At 46.1% G+C, this 23,840-nt stretch overlaps 1 protein-coding gene across 4 annotated transcripts in view; it reads right to left on the reverse strand.

The window, feature by feature from the left end:
- LOC133459544 (adhesion G-protein coupled receptor G2) overlaps positions 1 to 23,840 on the reverse strand; it is a 47,529-nt gene that overhangs the window by 11,812 nt on the left and 11,877 nt on the right. For all 4 annotated transcript variants that reach the window (XM_061739580.1, XM_061739582.1, XM_061739584.1 and 1 more), the window contains 9 exons: positions 19,193 to 19,227; positions 18,488 to 18,615; positions 18,253 to 18,376; positions 17,774 to 18,069; positions 16,815 to 17,019; positions 16,283 to 16,439; positions 15,828 to 15,989; positions 15,526 to 15,648; positions 3,896 to 3,941 (listed from right to left, as the gene is read on the reverse strand). In XM_061739580.1, coding sequence (XP_061595564.1) covers positions 3,896 to 3,941; positions 15,526 to 15,648; positions 15,828 to 15,989; positions 16,283 to 16,439; positions 16,815 to 17,019; positions 17,774 to 18,069; positions 18,253 to 18,376; positions 18,488 to 18,615; positions 19,193 to 19,227 — 1,276 coding nt within the window. The remainder of the gene's footprint in view (positions 1 to 3,895; positions 3,942 to 15,525; positions 15,649 to 15,827; positions 15,990 to 16,282; positions 16,440 to 16,814; positions 17,020 to 17,773; positions 18,070 to 18,252; positions 18,377 to 18,487; positions 18,616 to 19,192; positions 19,228 to 23,840) is intronic.

The raw sequence follows: 23,840 nt of genomic DNA on the forward strand, positions 1-23,840 counted from the left end.
GTCCGGAGTTCAGGCTGGGGCCGCAGCTGGATGAGGAAGTCTCTGCTGTAATTGAGCCGCGGCGCCATGTCGGGGTGTAAAAAAACACATGTAGCGTCGCAGAGAAATGAATCCCCAAAAAAGTGCCGGATGGTCGCCGAAAATACAAACAAAACAGGCAAAAAAGAGAAAAAACAGAGCGTAAAGAGAGCGTAAAAAGAGCGTAAAAAAGAACGTAAATCTGCTCAGCTGACCGGCCAGTCGACCACATGAGCAGCGACCAGGAACCGGAAAAAGGCCAACTGTCGCTGCAGGGTTCGACCGTCAGCAGAAAGCCGGGAGCAAGCCTTAGTGTCTCTCCAACAGGCCTGTAACACCTTCAAGTAGTCCTCCGAGTGAGGAACAGCAAAGGCTGTGGAGGCCGGCCTGCGCCTGAAGAAGGCACTTGCAGGAGCCGGCTCCGCCTGCTGTGGGATGTCCAGCCGCAGGCGATCTAGGGCCAAGCGCATGGAGCCGTCCTCTGTCTCAGCCAGCGAACTCCGGGCCGAGGAATGAGAGCCTGGCCCTGAGGCCTGGGAGACCCCATCTCCCACATCTCCCCCATCTTGGAAGTAGGTAGCCGAAGCTGCTACTGAGAGCGTATCATCCTGTGGGAACAGCTCTTGTATCGAAGGAGTGTTCCCTCACCACATCCTCCTCCGAAGGGACAGCAGGTGGGCAGGCCCTGAACATGGCCCTCATCTGGGCTAACTCAGCAGACAGCTGATCCACCTTTGAAGAAAGCCTGTCGTGACCAGACTTTGCCTTCTCGGAGGGCGCAGTCACAGTCGCCTCCACCCGGCGTTTAGAACGTCTAGATTGGAGCATGCAACCTGACGGAGGGAGGCCCCCTTCACCCCGACTGTTCTAGCTAGCTTTTACAGCCAAAGGCATGTAGCTGCTGTTCCCACAGGGATTGTCGGAGAGCGCCTCCCTCAGGTGCTCAGGGCCGAGGCAGGTGGGGCAGAGATCATGCCCATCATCTGGCTGCAGAGGGGCCTCACAGGACACACAGTAGTGCAGCACCTCCATATTTGTGGCACCACACCACTGCACTTTTCGAGAGCGTGCGGTCGCTGGAGCCGAAATAGCGAATGCTGGGGGGAGGGAGCGCGTACGCTGCCTACACCAGCAGAGGCGTTATCACAAAAAATAACAAAGAATATATAGTGGCACCACACCAATGTACCTATCCAGATGCCAAGAGCGTGGACGCCACTGGTCGCCAGCCAATGAAGCCTAACACTGGGGGGAAGGGGCGCGTACGCCACCTGTACCAGCCAAGGCAATGTAGTGGCAACACTCCAGACCACCCGGGCGCGAACGCTGCGGTCAGCTGGAGCAGGACCAGCGAATGCTGGGGTGAGGGAGCACGTATGCAGCCTACACCAACAGAGGCGTTATTATAGAATATATCTCTTACTCTGGAAACATGGAGCGCTTACACTCCAGGGGTCCGTTTCACAAAGCAGGTTTAGTGAAAACTGAGTCTGTTAACCCTGAAATGAGGGAAACTCTGAGTTTTCCGTTTCACAAAGGGAGGTTACTCAAACCAGAGAAAGAGGGGTAACTCTAGCCTGTTTCACAAAGAGAGGTAACTTAAGCTCTCGGTCAGTTACCGTAGTAACAGACGCTCTGAATCTAACCTGGTCAGGACCAGGTTTATGTCAATGAACCTGGAGTTTCTCTGCGTCTCCGCCCTCTTTCAGAGCCACACGCACATTTGATTTCCTCATTCATTCAGTCAGCAGGCGAGTTTTGGCGAAGTTCTGCCGTCTGTCATTAAAAACAGAATCAGTAGCCTATATATATTAGAAGTCCATTGTCACGAACATGGCATGTCCTTTTGATGAAGACACAATTGATGAAGGTGCAGAATTAGTGCGCAGAGAATTAAATGTTCATCGGGAGATGGTTATCAGACCGCGTAATACATGTACATTACAGTACATAGTCTCATTACAGGCAAAGCAATCTATGTTAATCCTTTATTTGTTATAATTTTGATGATTGAATTGTTTAATGATTTCATAATATATTCTAATTTTTGGAGATTTTTTATTTGGGGTTTTCATAAACTGTGAGCCATAAACATCAAAATTATAACAAATAAAGGCTTGAAATATCTCACTTTGCATGTAGTGGGAAATAATATTTGTTTCACCTTAAGTTGAATTTACTACGAATTAAGTTTTGCAATATATTGAAATTTTCCGACCTCCACCTGTATATTATTACATGAATAAATAAGAGCATAATACAGGGGTCTCCAACTCCGGTCCTGGAGAGCACCTATCCAGCATGTTTTAGGTGTCTCCCTGCATGAACACACCTGATTCTAATCAATGGTCGTCATTAACTTGTCATCAAGGTCTGGACAGTTCTGTTGCTGACACAGCTCCTTGTATCATGGTGTGCTGAAGCAGGGAAAGATCTAAAACATGCTGGATAGGTGCTCTCAAGGACCAAGGTTGGAGACCCCTGGCATAATATGTGTCTGTATTGGTTCAATACGGAACGCAACTTTTAATTCCCAATTACGGAACAATTCCGTATTTCAAGGGACGGGTGGCAAGCCTACATAAACCTGTCCAAGCCATCAAGGGGTACCACAGGATTGCAGGGGAATGATGTGGAGATCTGTTAAATTAATTTTATATTATATTCTGTGCTGCGGTGTTACTCTTTTTTTTGAAAAACATGTTCAAATTCGCCGTATGCGTGCATTAAAATCTCTAATTCCATTCGGGTGAAAAAGGACACGGTGTGAAGTATGTGGATCTTAAGATGCAATGTTTCCTCAAAGGGATTTTGTAAATTGAAATGTTAAATAAAGTAAAAAAAAAAAAGAAAAAGTATGTGGATCTTTTGCCGTTGTTGTCGCCGGTTGCCATGGTGAATCGTTGTATCAGGGCTCTATAGATACTGGCTTTTGATAGTTGTGGCGCACGCGCTTAATTCCAGGTGAAACTACTTAGAGTTGAGTAAATTACCTCAAATCCGCTGTTCTGGAACCGAAAACTCAGAGTTTCCGATCTCAGAGTAGATCAACTAAGAGTTCAGGATTAGACTCAGGGTTTGTTGAACCTGCTTTGTGAAACGGACCCCAGCAAAGGATTTGTGAAAAAACAAGACAAATAAACAACACTACACAAAAGCAGAGCGCTAACGCTGCAGCCAATCAGAGTGAGACCATATGCTGGGGGGAGGGAGCGCGTATGCAGCCTACACCAGCAGGGGTCGGTTAAGACAACTAATAATATACATGCTGGCAGCTGGGAAGTGCTAACGCGACCCTCCAGCTGAGAAAAAAAGCCAGGAAATAAAGAAATCGGGTGCGCAAAAGCAACCATATCAATACAAAATAAACAATGCAAAGAACTCAGTTGTCACATACCTCGTCCCGGGAGTGACAGCACCGGCTCACCGGCGAACACAAGGACGCGCCGCGTCCACATGCTGACAAACTCCAAAGAAAGTTTTGCCGTCGCAGTTCCTGGAGGGTGAATTGTCCGCTGCTCCGACCGGCAACGGTCACGGAACTACCAGCCACGAACTATAAGTCAGATTTGTTGAAATGCGGCTTCAACGCTTCCAAAGCAAACCTGCGCGCGAGAAGATGAAAAGGAACTGATCCTCTGACGAAGCCGGAAGATATCGACTTCTCCGGGTCATCCAGGGGTCACAGGTGACGTTGTTGGTATACATACTTGAACTGCGCATGCGCGAACGGGAATATTCAATGCCTGAAGCACCGCCTCTGGCGGTCAGCAGGGATGAAATAGAACACAGTCTATGCTCAGATTTGTTTTTTGTGTTTAATAAATTTGAGTAGACATTCTGGGAAAAACAAAACAAAGCAAAAATAAAAACTTACTATTAGATGTAAAGTCCCAGAAAACACATACTGGTACAGAATTAGCCTGTAGTTTGGGAGAAGGATACAAGGTTGTAGTGGTCTGCAGTCGACATGTATCATGCTCATCATGGAAACCAAGGATACGTGCAAATAGTATGACTTCTTTTCAGGTCTCAAAGGATATACAAGTGGAAAACCAACATTGTTATATTTTTGCAACTTTTTTACTTTGCCACTGGGTTGCTTGCAACATTGTTGCTCATCTGAATGAATGAAACAATATATAGCAGGCTTTACTGAACAAAGCAGAGTGTGCAAAGTGCTTCACATTTAAAGGTAGGGAAAGCAATGTTTTCATTACTAACGAAGAACACTTTTTTTGTCACATTCAGTGAATATCTCATCATTTGCTAGCTATGCTTCCCATGAGTATGCTGTCAAAAATCTGGTCTTCATAGACAGCTCTGACTCTACAAAATAGGAGGTATTATTTTAAGCAGATGTTTGTCTGATGAAGCTATTGCTAAATTTAGGGAGATTGCTCATCTTAAGACAGTGGAAAATAGTGAAGTAGTCGAGGCCAGTGACCTGGGTTCTGCCTCTGCAGATGTTGATTTCCTTGCTAGTAACACTGCTGATTTGTTGCATTCAGCTTTAGATGAAGTTGCTCCTTTTGAAAAGGAGGGTTTCCACAGGAGCTTAACTCCCTGTTATAATTCAGATATCCGCATGTTGAAACAAAACTTGCATATAATGGAAAGGAAGTGGTACTCTTGTAAGTCTGTAGACTTCTATCGTGAATGGAAAGATATTCTAAAAGTATATAAAAAAGCAATTTGCAAAGCCAGAACAGCTTATTATTCATCGTTGATACAGGATAACAAAAGAAACCCACGTTTTCTGTTCAGCACTGTAGCCAGGCTCAACAGAGTCACAACTCTGTTGAGCCGTGCATTCCTGCAGCTCTCAGTAGTGAAGACTTTATGAGCTTCTTTAACAGTAAAATCACGAGAATTAGAGAAGAAATCAACCAGCCGGCTGTGGGCGTTTCTTCAGCTTTAGCGACTTCCCTAGGCTCTGACTTGACTCTAGACTGTTTTTATCCTATAGACCTCCCTGAGCTGACCTCACTCGTCAATAGAGCTAAGACTACCACATGTATGTCAGACCCCATCCCGACTCGACTATTCAAAAATGTTTTTTCTCTTATTGGTGCGACAATACTGGACCAGATCAACCTATCCCTAAACTTAGGATATGTACCACAGGTTTTCAAAGTTGCAGTTAAACCTTTACTTAAAAAACCTTCTCTTGACCCAGACAGCTTAGCTAATTATAGACCAATTTCCAACCTTCCATTTGTATCTAAAATTCTGGAAAAGGGTTATGTGACTATTTGTATAGAAATGATCTGTTTGAAGTCTTTCAGTCAGGGTTCAGAATGCATCATAGCACAAAGACAGCACTGGTTCGAGTCACAAATGACCTTCTTATGGCCTCAGATAAGGGACTAGTTTCCATACTGGTTCTAGTGGACCTCAGATAAGGGATTAGTGTCCACACTGGTTCTACTGGACCTCAGATAAGGGATTAGTGTCCATACTGGTTCTACTGGACCTCAGATAAGGGATTAGTTTCCATACTGGTTCTACTGGACCTCAGTGCTGCTTTTGACACTGTAGATCATGGCATTTTATGCACAGGTTAGAGCATGTTGTTGGGATTAAAGGGACAGCTCTACGTTGGTTTAAATCATATCTATCTGACAGGTTCCAGTTTGTTCATGTACATGAAGTTTCTTCAGAACAGTCAAGGGTCTGTTATGGTGTTCCCCAGGGTTCAGTGCTAGGGCCAATCTTGTTCAGTTTATACATGCAGCCATTGGGAAGTATCATCCAGAATCACGGAATACACTTTCATTGCTATGCTGATGATACGCAGCTTTATTTGTCTATGAAGCTGGATGAAACAGAACTGTTAGTTAAACTTCAGGCATGTCTTAGGGACATCAAGGACTGGATGTCCGGAAATTTCTTGCTTCTAAATTCAGATAAAACAGAGGTTATCATTCTTGGTCCAGAGCATCTTAGAAAGGGATTACAGGACTGTCTCAGAAAATTAGAATATTGTGATTTTCTGTAATGCAATTACAAAAACAAAAATGTCATACATTCTGGATTCATTACAAATCAACTGAAATATTGCAAGTCTTTTATTATTTTAATATTGCTGATCGTGGCTTACAGTTTAAGAAAACTCAAATATCCTATCTCAAAAAATTTGAATATTCTGGGAATCTTAATCTTAAACTGTAAACCATAACCCAAAACGGCTTAGCTCTGCATTATTTGCAAGACCTGATAGTGCCTTATGTTCCTGGCAGAGCTCTCGGAGTGCAGGTTTACTCGTAGTTCCTAGAGTATCCAAATGTAGATTTGGAGGGCAGGCGTTCTGCTATCAGGCACCATTACTATGGAACCAACTTCCAATTTGGGTTAAGGAGGCTGACACTACCTCCACCTTTGAATCCATCCATCCATCCATTATCTTACCCTCTTTATCCCTTGCGGGGTCACGGGGGTCTGCTGGAGCCTATCCCAGCTCATTTTAGGTGAGAGGCAGGGGTTACACCCTGGACAGGTCCATCACCAGTCCATCACAGGGCCAAATATAAACACACAAATCTTCTCACAATCACACTCACGCTCACACCTACGGGCAATTTTAGAATCATCAATTAACCTAATATGCATGTTTTTGGACCGTGGGAGGAAGCCGGAGTACCCGGAGAAAACCCACGCAAGCACGGGGAGAACATGCAAACTCCACACAGAAAGGCCCCTGCCGGGCCTGGGAGTCGAACCGGGGACCTTCTTGCTGTGAGGCAACAGTGCTAACCACTAAGCCACCGTGCTGCCTCCACCTTTGAAACTAAACTTAAAACCTTTCTGTTAAGTAAAGCCTATTGTAAAAACCACTAATGACTGGTTAGCTGAGGAGTTGGCCCGCTACAGGGTGTTCGATAAGAAATTCAGCCAGAGATGTCGAATTAGTAATTTGTGCAGTTTATTCTGCAGCTGGTATATGGTATGCGGTTGTTTGATACACACATAACGTTGCAGTCCACAGAAACAATCAACACATGTACTACGTTCATCGCGGTCTGCTTCTACAGCTGCCTGGCTGCATGTGGGACGGGCATGTGTCCCCATGCGCTGTTGCTTGCTCCTGATTGGCTGAGAGCGTCTGAACATGCAGAGACCGAGTGGCACTGCGTGAGAGTGAGAAACTTGCGCAGCTCTAGCCTTTTCAGACAAACATTAATTGAGCAGGCAATCCTAAGGTGCTGTCTAGCCTTTTCCACAGCCGCCCCCAGCTTCCCTTGGGAAGCTGTACCATCCAGAAAAGGCTTCAGGCGTCTTTAGTCGGGTAGAGCTGGGAGACGGATGACACGGGCTACTGGGCGTGTGTAGGTGGAGTCTCCCACTCTCACGTCAACAGTTCTGACACGGTTGTCGGATCCAGGTATAACCTGGGAGATCTTCCCAACTGGCCACAGTGCTCGGGGTAGCTGTGGGTCCACTACCATCACAGGAACACCAACTTGCAGATCCGTGGATTCAGAGGTCCATTTCTGGCGCGTTTGTAGGCCAGGGAGATAGTACCTGATGAAATGCTTCCAAAAGTGGTCGGCTAAGAGTTGGCTGTGCCTCCACCGGCGTCGACTGAGGATCTCTGTTTCTGGGTACACCACTTGGGGCAGTGATGCGTTCGGCCGCCCCATCAGCAGGGAGTTCGGGGTGACTGGATCCGGGTCAGCGACATCAGACGAGACGTATCCCAGTGGCTTGGCATTGAGGATCCCTTCGATCTCAGCCAGAACAGTCCTTAGCACTTCTTCGGTCACCGACTGTGCACCTATGGTAACCTGGAGGGCTTGTTTCAGAGAACGGATCTCTCTTTCCCAACATCCCCCGAAATGGGGGGCATTCGGGGGGTTGAAGCTGAACCGAATCTGCTCCTTAGCGAGTTGGGCTTGGAGGTCGGGTTGCAGGGCAGTGAAGGCCTCCCTAAGCTCCCGTTCGCCGCCCCGGAAGTTGGTTCCCCGGTAAGATATGAGCTCGAAAGGCGTACCTCTCCGAGCTGAGAACCGGCGGAATGCCATAAGGAAGGAATCGGTGTCGACTCCAGAAAGGAGGTCGAGGTAAACTGCTCGGGTTGTCATACATTTAAATATGATCCCCCACCTCTTTTCCTTCCTCCTTCCTATGGTGACTGAGTAGGGCCCGAAGCAATCTACTCCAGTGGAGTAGAAGGCAGGCTGGTGCAAGCGCAGTCTAGATGGGGGAAGATCTGCCATCCGTGGCACATCTGGCTTACTACGCCATTTGCGGCAGTCTGTACACCCTTGCTGGTAGCGGCGAATGGCCTCCCTTCCACGCAAAATCCAGTACTTCCTGCGCACCTCAGCAAAGACCCGTTCCGGCCCTGGGTGGCGCAGTTTCCCATCTAGGTCTTTAATGATTAGTTGCGTCAGTGGGTGTTGAGGGTCGAGGATGATGGGATGAATTACTTCGGTGTCGAGATGAGTACAGCAACGTAAACGCCCTCCCACGCGGATTAGCTGAGTGGTGGTATCTAGTTCCGGCGCCAGGGTGAGCAGGCGACTGTTATTCTGTAGTGGCTTGCCGGCTCTAAGGTGTGCACATTCTAGAGGGAAGCATTCTTCCTGTGCCTGTTGGAGGAGGCAGTTTTCAGCCTCTCTGTAATCGCTGGCCGAGGGGGTGGTGCCAGCCGCCCCGTGTTGGCTCTGGATGGTGGCTTTGAGAAGCTCTGCCAAGGATGTATATGAGCTTACATCAGATGCTGTGGAACTAGGGCTCGTGGTGGTGAGGTTACAGAGTGTTGCCTTCCTGAGCTCTTCCCCATCCAGGTAGGTGGCCGGTGGAGTCTCTGGCCACTGCTCTGGTGCTTGGCGAAGGAAGGGTGGTCCCTGGTACCAGCGGCTCTGTGCACTTAATTCGGCCAGGGTCTTTCCCCTGGTTATATCGTCCGCTGGGTTGTTAGCCGAGTCCACATAGCGCCAGGTGCTACCCTCAGTCAAGTCCTGTATTTCCGCAACACGAGTACCCACAAAGACTTTGAATCGGCAGGACTCTGAATTAAGCCATGTGAGCACAGTGGTTGAGTCGGTCCACAGGACGATATGACGGATGGTCAGTGTGAGCTCTGTGGCAAGGACTGAGGCAAGTTGTGCACCTGTCAGAGCGGCACACAGCTCCAACCGAGGGATGGTCTGCTGTTTCTTAGGAGCCACGCGTGACCTTGCGGTGAGGAAGGCCGTCTCAACTTTACCACCGGGGTCCTCCGTTCTGAGATACGCTACGGAGCCATAGGCCTTCTCTGAAGCATCACAGAACACGTGAATGTCCCTCTGACTGCTTGGAGTGTCCAGATCTGAGCTGCTGTAGCATCTGGGAAGGGTGATGTTCTGAAGCTCAGGCAACTCTCTTTCCCACTCCTTCCAGGTCCGGAGCAAGTCTGCAGGGAGGTCAGGGTCGTCCCACTCTCTCTGCTTTGCCCAAAGCTGTTGCACCACCACCTTTGCTCTTGTGGTGAAGGGCACCAGGTAGCCTATGGGGTCATATTGGCTTGCCAATATCTTGTAAATGACGCGTAGAGTAGGCTGTGAGTACGTCAGGGTTCTGAGTTTGTAGGATAGCGTATCGGATTGGCAATGCCACTGGAGGCCGAGCGCTGACTCCTGACCGTCTGGCTGACCCTGGGCTATCCAGAGCTCAGAACTGACTGACCTGATTTCTGACGGAAGATGATCGATGACGACCGAACGGTTGCTTGCCCACTGGCGCAGCTCAAAGCCTCCTTCGGCCAGGAGCACTTGCAGCCTGTTCACCAAGGCTCTTGCTTCCTCCTCAGATGGCAGGCTCCGCAGGCAGTTGTCCACGTAGAAGGACTTGAGAACTGCCTCTTGCACCTCATCCCCCGGCTGGCTATGGTCAAGGACGTGCTTCTGAAGAGCGAATATGGCACAGCAGGGGCTGCTGGTGGTGCCAAAGGGCAACACTCTCCACTCATAGACCCTTGGTGGTTCCTCCCGTTTCAGATCTCGCCAGAGGAACCGGAGTAGGGGGCAGTCCTCCGGGAGGAGTCGGACCTGGTGGAACATTCCACGAATATCACTGCTAATGGCTACAGAATGTTCTCGGAAGCGCAACAGCACTGCAAGGAGGGAGGGCCCAAGGGTAGGCCCTGGCAGTAAGAGCTTATTGAGGTTCTGACCCTGGAACTGGAAAGAACAGTTGAACACCACTCGGTTCTTACCGTTATGCTGAACCATGTGGTGCGGTATGTACCAACTTGTGGGTGTATCTTCTGCACCTGGTTCCAGTTGGACCACATAACCTGCTGTCTCCAGTCTCCTTATTTCTCCTATGTAGGCGGCAGCCTGCTCCGGTGCCCTGGCTAGTCTCTTCTCCGTGCTCCGTAGCTGTGGGAGGACGGATTCCTTGGGAGCGCAAAGTTGAGGCAGGGAGGAGACATGCAGCAGTGGGGTTGCGTAGCGATAGACCCCTTCAATGTTCAGTCTTATGGTCTTAGCCTCTAGGAGGTCTACTGCCTGCTGGTCCTGACGCGACCTAGTGCTGGCCTTTGCATTGCGCCACGGTAAAACGTCCATCTGCCAAAGCCGCTCAACATGAGTGTACAGCTCCTCTGGTGGGGTTCGTGTGGAGGTGAGATAGCAATGTGATGGACTGAGCCAATGCTTCAGGGTTTGAGCTGGACCTTGTAATGTCCATCCCAGCCTGGTTTTGACGGCAGCCGGCCCCCCAGGCGGACCAAGTCGGACGGGCTCGACTGGGGTGATCAGGTGGGGGTAGTCGGAACCAATCAGCAGGACAGGATGCGCTCCGTCTATGTTCTGTAAGGGCAGTCCTTGGAGGTGGCGGTATTTCTTTACCAGGCTGTCAATGGGGTGTGTGTGTTCGGCCAGACCGAGTTCTTTGGCGGTGAAAGCCCCCTTGATGTGGTAGACTTTATGTGGCTGGGATGCAGGGGACAGCGTGAAGGACACTGACCACCCGTGCAGGACCTGGAGATCCCGACTCACAGTTCGGAGAGGCAAGTCCTCAGGTTGGCCATCCAGCCCCAGCTGCTGGGAGGCAGCATGCAGCAAAATAGTCCTTTCTGAGCCGTCGTCCAGGACAGCATAGGTCTCCAGGATTCGATCCCCATGTCGGAGCAGAACCTTACTAACCTTCAACAGCACGTTCCGTCCTCCAGGTGGTCGGTCGACATACAGGACCTCCTCAGCTGTATTCAGGAGACAGGAGTCTGGCTGGGGAGCGTTATGGTCCTGATTGGCCTTCTCTCGAACCCTGCTGTTGACGTCGTGAAGGACAAGCAAGTGTCTGTTGTTGCAGGTTTTGCAGGTCATCTTCAGGTCACACTCTGCAGCTCTATGGGCTTGCCCACAGCGCCAGCATCGGTTATTGTCTCTAATCCAGCTCTGCTTCTGGGCCGTAGTGAGCTGCTTGAAATTGGTGCAGTTGTTGAGGGTGTGCCTACTCTGATCGCAATAGGCGCAGTACTTCTTCCCTTTCTCCTGGCTGGCAGGTGACTTTGCCTGCATTTCAGACTGTGGATGCTCGGTACTAAGCAGGATGGCAGCTGATTTCCCGGAGGGCTTGGCAGGCCTGCTTTGCTCCCTCTTAGCGCTAACCACTTTGTAGGAGCTGAACCTTGACGTGTCAACCTGCACCTGCATCTCAAACTCTAACCAGTCCGACAGATCAAGAAGAGTAGGGATCGGGACACGCTGCGGATGGATGAACCTGCGAAAGCTGGATCTCATGTCGTGTGGCAGCTTTCCAAGGAGCCTGGAGACATGGGACCCACACTCCAGCTCCACTGTGCCCTTCCTACCTAGCTGCTCCAACATGCTCACTAGGGAACGGACCTTCAAGGCAAAAGTCCGAAACGATTTGACGTCTCCGCTGAGGATATTGGGTCCGTCCATCAGCTCAGCAATACGCTGGAGTGCCAACTGGTGGGGCTGCCCGAACTGTTGGTTGAGGGCTGCCATGGTGTCGGAGAAGGGGTATGGTGAGTTGACGTATGAGTCTGCTGTCAACAAAGCCTCCTCCAGCTTGAGGTGGTCACACAAGACCTGGAATTTAAACCTCTCTGTCGCGTCGGCGGGGAGGAGGTTATCCAATGCCATACGGAGTCTTGAGAATTCCCTCGGGTTCGGATGAACGAAGTCAGGGATTGTGGGTGTAGGACCCCGGTATGACCGCTCCCGACCACCGATTGGACTCTGAGAGCGGTGTCTGGAGTGACGGTGCTGCGTGGCATCATGTCTTCCTGATCGGGGTTGGTACTCAGGAGATGTGGCATAACGTCTTTCTGGCGTGGCCCGGTACCTGTAAGGGTAATCATAACGTTGCTCTGTGGCGTAGAATTCCACTGGGGAGCGGACACAATGTTTCTCCGACATCCGTCTATACTCGTCAAAGTGAGCGTGAAGTCGCTCTGGTGATTCGTGGTGAGCTGAGGAGTAGACTCGATGTCTCTCGAGTCGTGGCGTGCTGGGGAGTGAACTCGACGTTTCTCCGGCGTGCAGCTATACTCATAGGGGCGAGCATGATGTCGCTCAGGTGAGTCGTGGCGTGCTGGGGAGTGAACTCGACGTTTCTCCGGCGTACGGCTATACTCATAGGGGCGAGCATGATGTCGCTCAGGTGAGTCGTGGCGTGCTGGGGAGTGAACTCGACGTTTCTCCGGCGTACGGCTATACTCATAGGGGCGAGCATGATGACGCTCAGGTGAGTCGTGGCGTGCTGGGGAGTGAACTCGACGTTTCTCCGGCGTACGGCTATACTCATAGGAACGAGCATTATGTCGCAGCGATGACTGGTCATCATCATTCCCAGATGTGGGTTGGTGTGAAGGCAGGCTCTGCTGGCGGGGTGAAGAGTCGAGGCTAGCTACACTCTCCTTGCTAGAATGATGAGTGCCTCTGAGTGGCGGTGGTGTTATAGCAGCTCCTGGGTGAGTGACGGTCTGCTGGTTCTCGTCATGATCTGCGGGTGGTGCCGGTCGGGATGCCTGGAGCCGCTGCACTTCTTCTCCCAGGCGTCTGATCTGCTCATGAAGCTGATCGATCTGGTCTGTACTCTGTTGCTTGAGTAGATCCACCCTGTATTCACTCTGCCTGCTCTTGAGATTAAGATCATGATGTTGCAACTTCAGGTCCTCCATAAAGGCTCGTAGGGAGACCGGTTTGTCCGTCGGATCCTCATTTCGCTGTCGCCGCTGCTCAGAATCGTCACGTGGTTGCACCTCCTGAGCATATGGGGGCAGGAGGTGGTCGCCTTGGGTGAGGCGCTGCTCATCTTCTAGAACATCAGCTGCTGGTACTGGTCTCCAGTCACCGATGCCACCAACATCATAGTCGTTAAGGTGTGTAGGGAGGGTGGTCCGCCTCTTGGCTCGTGCACCGAGTCCTGCTTCTCTTGACATCTCGTGCTGTAGTAGGCCCTAATCCGGCTCGAAGGACCATGTAAAAACCACTAATGACTGGTTAGCTGAGGAGTTGGCCCGCTACAGGGTGTTCGATAAGAAATTCAGCCAGAGATGTCGAATTAGTAATTTGTGCAGTTTATTCTGCAGCTGGTATATGGTATGCGGTTGTTTGATACACACATAACGTTGCAGTCCACAGAAACAATCAACACATGTACTGCGTTCATCGCGGTCTGCTTCTACAGCTGCCTGGCTGCATGTGGGACGGGCATGTGTCCCCATGCGCTGTTGCTTGCTCCTGATTGGCTGAGAGCGTCTGAACATGCAGAGACCGAGTGGCACTGCGTGAGAGTGAGAAACTTGCGCAGCTCTAGCCTTTTCAGACAAACATTAATTGAGCAGGCAATCCTAAGGTGCTGTCTAGCCTTTTCCACACCTATAGTTAGGGTTTAGTAAACCTCTAGCTGGTGTTAGTACATCTCTAGGTAGTGTAAACTCTAGTGTGTTAGAGTCAGTAGTCATAGTTGCAGCTATAGAACAAGACTATAATAGTTAGTTTCAAATATAGCTTCGTGGTAGATATGCTGCTATAGGCCTATGCTGGAGGGGGGCACCGACATGATCCGCTGGGCGGTGCCTCTCACCCTTCTTTTCCTCTCCTCTTCCCTTCCTCTCTTCTCCTTTCCCATTTTTATTTATCATAAGTATCTCATATAAATCATTTTTGTCCATTATACCTGTAGTATCTTGTGCTGGTCCCCTTTTTTCTCTTTTGTGCATGTTTGCAGGCCGGAGCTTCGGGAGCTGCGTTCTGGCCTTGTCAATTCAATGCTCTTACTGAGGGAAGGAGGTTGTTGGCCAAGATCTCGCGATACATGGCCCCATCCATCCTCCCCTCAATACGGTGCAGTCGTCCTGTCCCCTTTGCAGAAAAGCATCCCCAAAGAATGATGTTTCCACCTCCATGCTTCACGATTGGGATGGTGTTCTTGGAGTTGTACTCATCCTTCTTCTTCCTCCAAACACGTCGAATGGAGTTTAGACCAAAAAGCTCTATTTTAGTCTCATCAGACCACATGACCTTCTCCCATTCCTCCTCTGGATCATCCAGATGGTCATTGGCAAACTTCAGACGGGCCTTGACATGCACTGGCTTGAGCAGGGGGACCTTGCGTGCGCTGCAGGATTTAAATCCATGACGGTGTAGTGTGTTACTAATGGTTTTCTTTGAGACTGTGGTCCCAGCTCTCTTCAGGTCATTGACCAGGTCCTGCCGTGTAGTTCTGGGCTGATCCCTCACCTTCCTCATGATCATTGATGCCCCACGAGGTGAGATTTTGCATGGAGCCCCAGACCGAGGGAGATTGACCGTCATCTTGAACTTCTTCCATTTTCTAATAATTGCGCCAACAGTTGTTGCCTTCTCACCAAGCTGCTTGCCTATTGTCCTGTAGCCCATTCCAGCCTTGTGCAGGTCTACAATTTTATCCCTGATGTCCTTACACAGCTCTCTGGTCTTGGCCATTGTGGAGAGGTTGGAGTTTGTTTGATTGAGTGTGTGGACAGGTGTCTTTTATACAGGTAACGAGTTCAAACATGTGCAGTTAATACAGTTAATGAGTGGAGGACAGGAGGGCTTCTTAAAGAAGAACTAACAGGTCTGTGAGAGCCGGAAGTCTTACTGGTTGACAGGTGATCAAATACTTATGTCATGCAATAAAATGCAAATTAATTACTTAAAAATCATACAATGTGATTTTCTGGATTTTTTTTTTAGATTCTCTCACTCACAGTTGAAGAGTACCTATGATAAAAATTACAGACTTCTACATGCTTTGCAAGTGGGAAAACCTGCAAATTCGGCAGTGTATCAAATACTTGTTCTCCCCACTGTATGTATGTATGTATGTATGTATGTATGTATGTATGTATGTATGTATGTATGTATGTATGTATGTATGTATGTATGTATGTATGTATGTATATATGTATATATATATATATATATATATATATATATATATATATATATACACACAAAATATGGGAAGAGAGAAAGAAGAGAGAAAGTTGCTTTGGAGATGTGCTGAAATTGTACTTACTGGAATTGTTTCTGTGTTTCTCAGGTTAATTGTAACATTGTCTTGCAGTCCTTTGATTGTTAGATTAGCCACACTTGCTGCTAAAATGCCACTGATCAGTCTACGATCTCCCATTGATTGGTCCTATGTGGTTCAAGAAATACATGTTAGTTTAGAGACGACATATCTCTGTGGAACTGAAAATCAGTTTACTCACTGAATCAAGGATGCAAAATTATAAACAGATATGTGATTTTATAATCAAAAAGTAAGAATACGATAGTCCTGTATCTCTTTAAAGGAATGTTGTAGGCTGTATAGACCTGGAAAACTGTGCTCCTCTGGTAGAAATTAAACTGGACTCTGGAGGCCAGCTGCTGTTCCTCTGGGATTAACCCCTGTGTGAGGGAGGGGGGCAGTCTGACTGAGCCCTGAGGTATGGAGGGATCTCTCACACTCCTTCTCATTCTGGGATTACCACGCACCTGCAGCACACATGGCACATGGACAGAGAGACACAGACTCAACAAACGGGAAACGGATTTCTCTCAGCTAGACTTTCTTCCTTCTCTTATATACATGCATAATAAATGTAATCCAAGGATTACACAATCAATCAATTCTAGGAAGAAGGTAAAAAGATTGGCAGCCAGAATTTTAAATCTAGTTCACCTTGCTGAACTGTTGTTGTTTGTTTGTTTTTTTTTTTCCATTTTTATACGTTTCCAAACCTTGCTTCTGCAGACCTATGTACAGGTTCTGTTCATTCATGTCTTACCTGCACATTACTGGAGCTTGAGATGGAAAAAATTGTCTCCTGAAAATTAGTGCCATCTACTGGCTTAATAGACAGAGCGACATCTGGGGACAACAGATTCTCAGTGATTTCTCCCATGACCAGCTTCAGCCCCACTGTATCAACGATGCCTATAATCCTAATGAAGGAAGAACAATGCATTGGTATGGAAAAAATTACTTTTTATTTTCAAGTTACTTTGTTCTGAAACTTTGTGATCAATAACTTTTTTGCATTGACACTTTTTTTTCACCATCAGAGGATGGTGAACAAAAGGAACAGAGAGGGACATGAAATTGTCAATGCTAAAAAGTTATTTATCACAAAAATTCAGTATCCCAAAGTCATGTGTGACATGTGTGTGGCATTACAACTGTGACTTCACGCCATATGCGTGTAACACAAGATGTAAACATAAATTGTACTGACTACTCTTGTAAAAATGTCTGGGTGTCATAAACAGTTTTATAAATAGCCCATAACCTGTTAGAAGAAGTTAAATAATAACAGTGACCTGTTGGAGGACTTTGTCAGCTTCCCGGGTGAAGCACCCAGCAGATTGCTGACAATGTAGATGGAGGTGTTTCCCAGCGCCAAGCTGATGGTTGGGCCCAACAAAAGGTTCTCCAGCTCAGAAACCAGCTCATCTATTTGCTCGGCCGTCAGTTTGGATGTGTCTCTCGTCATGTCAAGCAGTGCATAGGCTTGACCTAAAGCAGCTGTCAACAAAATTTGAGAACAAATTCATGTGACCAGCACGCAGGTTTATAAATAAAAAATGAAAAACCAAGTGGTTTTTTTTTTTCAATATTAAAAGGAAAATCGGTTGGCCGTCATATACACGGTCCAAGAAGGCACTCTGGTCAGATGAGACAGTTTTTGGCCCCAATGAAAATCCAAACATGTGACATAAACCCATTATTACATGCCACCATCCATTTCATGGTGGTGGCAGCATCATCCTGTGGGATTTCAACAGTCAGAATTGAGGAAATGATAAATATCGATAAGTAAAGACAAATTCTATAGAAAACCCGACTGCAGTCTATCTGTAACTATAGCAAAAGGTTCTGTATTGACCTTAGTAGGGATGGATACAATAAACATTACGTTTCTTTTTTTTTATATACATTTTACCCTGTAGAAAACAGAACAACAGACAATTCTATGCTAAATTTTGTAATACTACTCTTCCTCACTAGAAGTGCACTTGTGCATGCTTAATGCCAGACACAACCTTTCTTACGATATGCAGACACCATGTGGCAAGACGTGGCATTTCTACATAGAGTGGCTTTACATAGTTTTTTTTCACCTATTGATTTCACACTATAATTTTGTAATGTTTAGTGAAGGTCCATAACATTAACCTTTTTAATGACAACTTTTAAAAACAAATAAATGAACGTGAAGTGGGGGGAAGACTTTTGCAGTGGTCCGTAATTTGTACATGGTGCTGAATGGACAACTCACACGTTGCATTGGTAGTTGTAGTCTCTGAAGGGATTCCAGAAACAGGTTTAATTGTGGTGGCCAAAGTTTTGTTGATTGTTGCAGATACTGTGGCTGCAGAGGCAGACGTGGTCACATTCAAGGCCCCTGTTGTGTTTTGTGGTGTTGTTTTTGTTGCTGCAGTTAACAGGGTCACATTTGCAGACAAGGTGGTGCTGGTTGGTTGGATTGTTGTCAGATTTGAACTAATTGTGGTAGATGCACCACCAGCATGGCACCACTCCTCCAGCTGCACAACCACATGTGTTCCATTTTGACTAAGAAAAGGGATACATTGATGAAAAAAACTTTTAGAAATTTACATCAGTTGTTACATCATGTATTTATCATGTATGTATGTTTGTAAAATCCCTGAATCATATAACTTTATCAGTTTCAGTTGTGGTAAAGCTTTTCCTAAGCTGGCAGTGATTATATTGTGCAAGGCATATCATACAAACCACGTTTGAGTGATGTTGGGCTCCTGTTCTTCTGCACAAAAGTTAGCAGGCCTTAAGATGCTTTCTACCCATATGAACTGGGAGTCCAGTGGGTTGTCGACCAGCCCTACATTTCCACAAATTGCTGAAAAAAATACAAGGAAAATACAAACGAGGAGTTTTACACAACACATCTGCAGTTTCTGTTTGTGTTTATGAACATAGAGAAAAATGTACATTCCCCATATATACACACCTGCTCGTCTCATTTGCCCATTATAATGTATTTGTTCTTCAGACTGAAACAGGTTTACCACAGCTGCAGCCACTGAACAGATCGGGACTTCATGGGTGAAGCCTAAAATCACTCTGCAGCTTTGAAGACTTTAAAGGGAAAACAAAAAACACATACGCTTTTCCACCAAACCGGTTCCAGGGCTGGTTCTGGGCCAGTGCTGTTGCTGGTTCAATTTGCTTTTTCATAGCTCGGGGTGCTAAGGGGAGCCAGGTCATTACGTCATTGCAAACGTCAGTTACATCGCTACGTTTGAAAAATTGTAGCAACAACAATGTATTTGCTCTAATATTGGCTTGGTCCGCGCAGCACCCTCCCTCTCTAAAAGACAGGTTGTCTCCTCCTCATACCACTGCTGCTTTGCTGTATCCAGATTAATTCGTCGCTTATTTGAAAATCTTGCAGTCTTGCTATTGCCATGGTCTTAACAACTCCGCCACCTTCCGCTTACGTAAGCGGTTCTTTCCTCTAGACCAGCAAGGAGTTGGTGCTACCTTGGAACCGGTTCTTATGGCCTGGAGCCAGTTCTTTGTCAGTGGGAACAGAAAGCCTGGTTCCAAACTGACCACTGGCCCAGAACCAGCCCTGGAACCGGTTTGGTGGAAAGGGGGTAGATATGTTTGCATGTAAAACATTTTAAAAAAAAATACATAATAGTACACTTACTTTATTTCTGCACCATTACAACCCAAATTGGCATCCTGAGGAGAAATATAAATGTTTAGATGCAAATTTTACTTTTGTAATGTGTAATAATGTTTTGTAATTTCTTCCTAAATAATTCAATTTTATTAATATGGCGTCTATTACGACACAAGTTGTCTCTAGGATCTTTCCAGAGACCAGAACATGACCCCCGAGCAATGGTGTTTTGATGATTTTTAACAGTATTTTGACGGCGAGTATTTAACCGTGTTTTCTAGTATTTAACGTAAATTCGAGTATTTAACCGTTCTCCCATTTTGTCAACCACAGGGGCACAATTCCCTGGGCATCCCCTCTACGTCATAGAGTGACGAGCGGAGATCCTGATCACGTGAAGAGTGTCCCGATCGCGGATGTGTGGTCATTGATTACTGTTGCTATGGAAGTGGAAGTAAACCGTTAAATATATTGTGCTTTTGAATGGTAAATATTAAAATAAAACCGTACACAGGTACATTTACAACTTATATTGAATCACTGTGAATACATCAGTCAGTTACATAACGTTAAATAAACAATCCTAAATAAACAAACATATTTACAATTCCTTAACATACATTATCTCTATAAATGTAGTTACTATTTCAGATGCACTACATTATAGATATATTCAATTGATATGTTTTTTTAAAACGTTTTTATACGTTAAAACCAAACCAATGTGACTACAAATATGGCGCTGATTAGCATAAAGCTGTATAGCATGACTCTAGTGAAATGTAGTTCTTAGCAAATTTTTTTTTTCACAGAAATGAAGGTTGTTAATACTAAAACAAGAGTGTATATAGTAGTTTAAGGGCATGATACACACATTTGTGTAAATATATTTTAAATATATAATTGTTAAATGTGTGAAAATTCATTTTAACCATTTAACCTCATTGACTTCGCATAGTACAATATCCGTGGTGCTCACACGGAATTCTACCATTTCCGTGTTGGTGCCACGGAAAATAGTGGTGAGAGGTCGTGGGCATTTCACAGATTTTTGTGAGATCGGCAGAGCCGGATTAAATAAATGGACTACACTAGGCAGACTGTGATCCAGGCCAGGATGCAGAGCTGTAGTTTAACACACTTCTCTGCTGCTTCTCGAGGACCAACGCCTGCCAACAAAACTATAAGATTACATGATGTAACTGGTAACTCTAACCAGGTGCCTAGCAAAATAGAAGTAGTTGCAGTTCCCCGCCCTCCACTAGTTCACCAGGTGCGGCGTTATAGAGGCGTTAACCAAAATAATCTTGTAAAAATTAAAACCAATGCACATTTGGTACCAATAAGAGACCGAAAAATTAGATGCGGACTACTAAATATACGATCGTTAAGCTCCAAGTCTCTGTTAGTAAACGATATAATTACAGAGAGCAGGAGTGATGTTTTCTGCTTAACAGAAACATGGTTACAGGATGAAGAGTATGTTAGTTTGAATGAATCAACTCCGCCCGGCTACTTTAATCATCACATTCCTAGAAACACGGGCCGGGGCGGAGGAGTCGCAGCAATTTATAACTCCAGTCTCCAAACAAAAATTGAACCTAAGTGCAATCATAATACGTTTGAAAGCCTCACGCTTAGTCTGAAATTTCCGAGCTGGAAATCAGAGAAGCCAGTTGTGTTAGTGGTAGTGTATCGGCCCCCTGCTGGCGCTTATCTAGAGTTTTTGTCTGAATTTTCAGATTTCCTTTCTGGATTATTGATCAGTACAGATAAATTCATCATAGTGGGTGATTTTAATATTCATATGGATGTTGAAAGCGATAATCTTAAATTAGCTTTCAATTCTCTTCTAGAATCAATGGGTATCTCACAAAAAGTGGACGGGCCGACGCATTGTTTTGGTCATACTCTCGATCTCGTTCTCACCTACTGTGTTGAAACTGATGGTCTGTTGGTGTCACCTGTTAACTCCCTTTTATCCGACCATTATTTAATAACGTTGGAATTGAATGTTGTTGATGTTGAAGTGCAGGGCAGGAGGTATTATTTTAGCAGATGTTTGTCTGATGAAGCTATTGCTAAATTTAAGGAGACCATTGCTCGTCTTGCGACAGTGGAAAATAGTGAAGCCTCTACTGAAGCAATAGAGGCCAGTGACCTGGGTTCTACCTTTGATGTTGATGTTGATTTTCTTGTTAGTAACACTGCTGATCTGTTGCACTCAGCTTTAGATGAAGTTGCTCCTTTGAAAAGGAGGGTTTCTAGCCACAGGAGCTTAACTCCCTGGTACAATTCAGATATTCGCATGTTGAAACAAAGCGTGCGTAAAATAGAAAGGAAGTGGCACTCTTGTAAGTCTGTAGACTCTTATCGTGAATGGAAAGATATTCTAATAGTATATAAAAAAGCCATTCGCAAAGCCAGAACAGCTTATTATTCAACGTTGATAGAGGATAACAAAAGTAACCCACATTTTCTGTTCAGCACTGTAGCCAGGCTGACAAAGAGTCACAGCTCTGTGGAGCCGTGTATTCCTGCAGCTCTCAGTAGTGAGGACTTTATGAGCTTCTTTAACAGTAAAATCACGAGAATTAGAGAAGAAATCAACCAGCCGGTTGTGGGCGTTTCTTCAGCTTTAGCGACTTCCCTAGGCTCTGACTTGACTCTAGACTGTTTTGATCCTATAGACCTCCCTGAGCTGACTTCACTCGTTAATAGAGCTAAGTCAACCACATGTATGTTAGACCCCATCCCGACTCGACTATTCAAAAATGTTTTTTCTCTTATTGGTGTGACAATACTGGACCAAATCAACCTATCCCTAAGCTTAGGATATGTACCACAGGTTTTCAAAGTGGCAGTAATTAAACCTTTACTTAAAAAACCTTCCCTTGACCCAGACACCTTAGCTAATTATAGGCCAATTTCTAACCTTCCATTTGTATCTAAAATTCTGGAAAAGGCAGTTTCAAGCCAGTTATGTGACTATTTGTATAGAAATGATCTGTTTGAAGTCTTTCAGTCAGGGTTCAGAATGCATCATAGCACAGAGACAGCACTGGTTCGAGTTACGAATGACCTTCTTATGGCCTCAGATAAGGGACTAGTGTCCATACTGGTTCTACTGGACCTCAGTGCTGCTTTTGACACTGTTGATCATGGCATTTTACTGCACAGGTTAGAGCATGTTGTTGGGATTAAACAGCTCTACGTTGGTTTAAATCATATCTATCTGACAGGTTCCAGTTTGTTCATGTACATGAGGTTTCTTCAGAACAGTCGAGGGTCTGTTATGGTGTTCCGCAGGGTTCAGTGCTAGGGCCAATCTTGTTTAGTTTATACATGCAGCCCTTGGGAAGTATAATCCAGAATCACGGCATACACTTTCATTGTTATGCTGATGATACGCAGCTCTACTTGTCTATGAAGCCAGATGAAACAGAACCGTTAGTTAAACTTCAGGCATGTCTTAGGGACATCAAGGACTGGATGTCCAGAAATTTCTTGCTTCTAAATTCAGATAAAACAGAGGTTATCATTCTTGGTCCAGAGCATTTTAGGAAGGGATTAGATGGTGTTGCGATGGCTTCCAGTGCAACTGTGAGAAACCTTGGTGTTGTTTTCGATCGGGATTTGTCGTTTAAACCATATGTTAATCAGGTTTGTAAAATAGCGTTTTTCCATCTCCGTAATATTGCAAAAATTAGGAAAATCCTCTTGCAGAGGGATGCAGAAAAACTAGTTCATGCGTTTGTATCTTCTAGACTGGATTACTGTAATGTGTTGTTAGCAGGATGTCCAAGTAATTTGCTGAATAGGCTCCAGCTGATCCAGAATGCAGCAGCACGAGTACTGACAGGAATTAGCAGGAGAGACCACGTCTCTCCAGTGTTAGCGTCGCTCCATTGGCTACCTGTAAAATTCAGAATTCAATTTAAAATTGTATTACTTGCATATAAAGCCCAAAACGGCTTAGCTCCGCAGTATTTACAAGATTTGATAGTGCCTTATGTTCCTGGCCGAGCTCTCCGCTCCCAGGGTGCAGGTTTACTCGTAGTTCCTAGAGTATCTAAATGTAGATTTGGAGGGCGGGCGTTCTGCTATCAGGCACCATTACTTTGGAACCAACTTCCAATCTGGGTTAAGGAGGCTGACACCACCTCCACCTTTAAAACTAAACTTAAAACCTTTCTGTTTAGTAAAGCTTATAGTTAGTGTTTAGTAAACCTCTAGCTGGTGTTGGTAAATCTCTAGGTAGTGTAAACTTTAGTGTGTTAGAGTCAGTAGTCATAGTCGCAGCTATAGAACAAAACTATAATAGTTAGTCTCAAATATAGCTTCGCGGTAGATATGCTGCTATAGGCTTATGCTGCAGGGGGGCACCGACATGATCCGCTGGGCGGTGCCTCTCACCCTTCTTCTCCTCTCCTTTTCCCTGCCTCTCTTCTCCATTACCATTTTTATTTATTATAAATATATCATAGCTATCATTTTTGTCCATCGTTCCTGTAGTTTCTTGTGCCGGCCCCCCTTTTTTCTCTTTTGTGTATGTTTGCAGGCCGGAGCCTCAGGAGCTGCGTTCTGGCCTGTGTTCCCGGCCCTCCCCCCCCCTCTGGTCATCCCATTGCTTCTTCCACCTGCCTACGTGGATGTCTGCTGTTGCTGCTTC

This window comes from Cololabis saira, chromosome 14 (genome assembly GCF_033807715.1).
Source record: "Cololabis saira isolate AMF1-May2022 chromosome 14, fColSai1.1, whole genome shotgun sequence".
In the NCBI taxonomy this organism is placed as follows: Eukaryota; Metazoa; Chordata; class Actinopteri; order Beloniformes; family Belonidae; genus Cololabis; species Cololabis saira.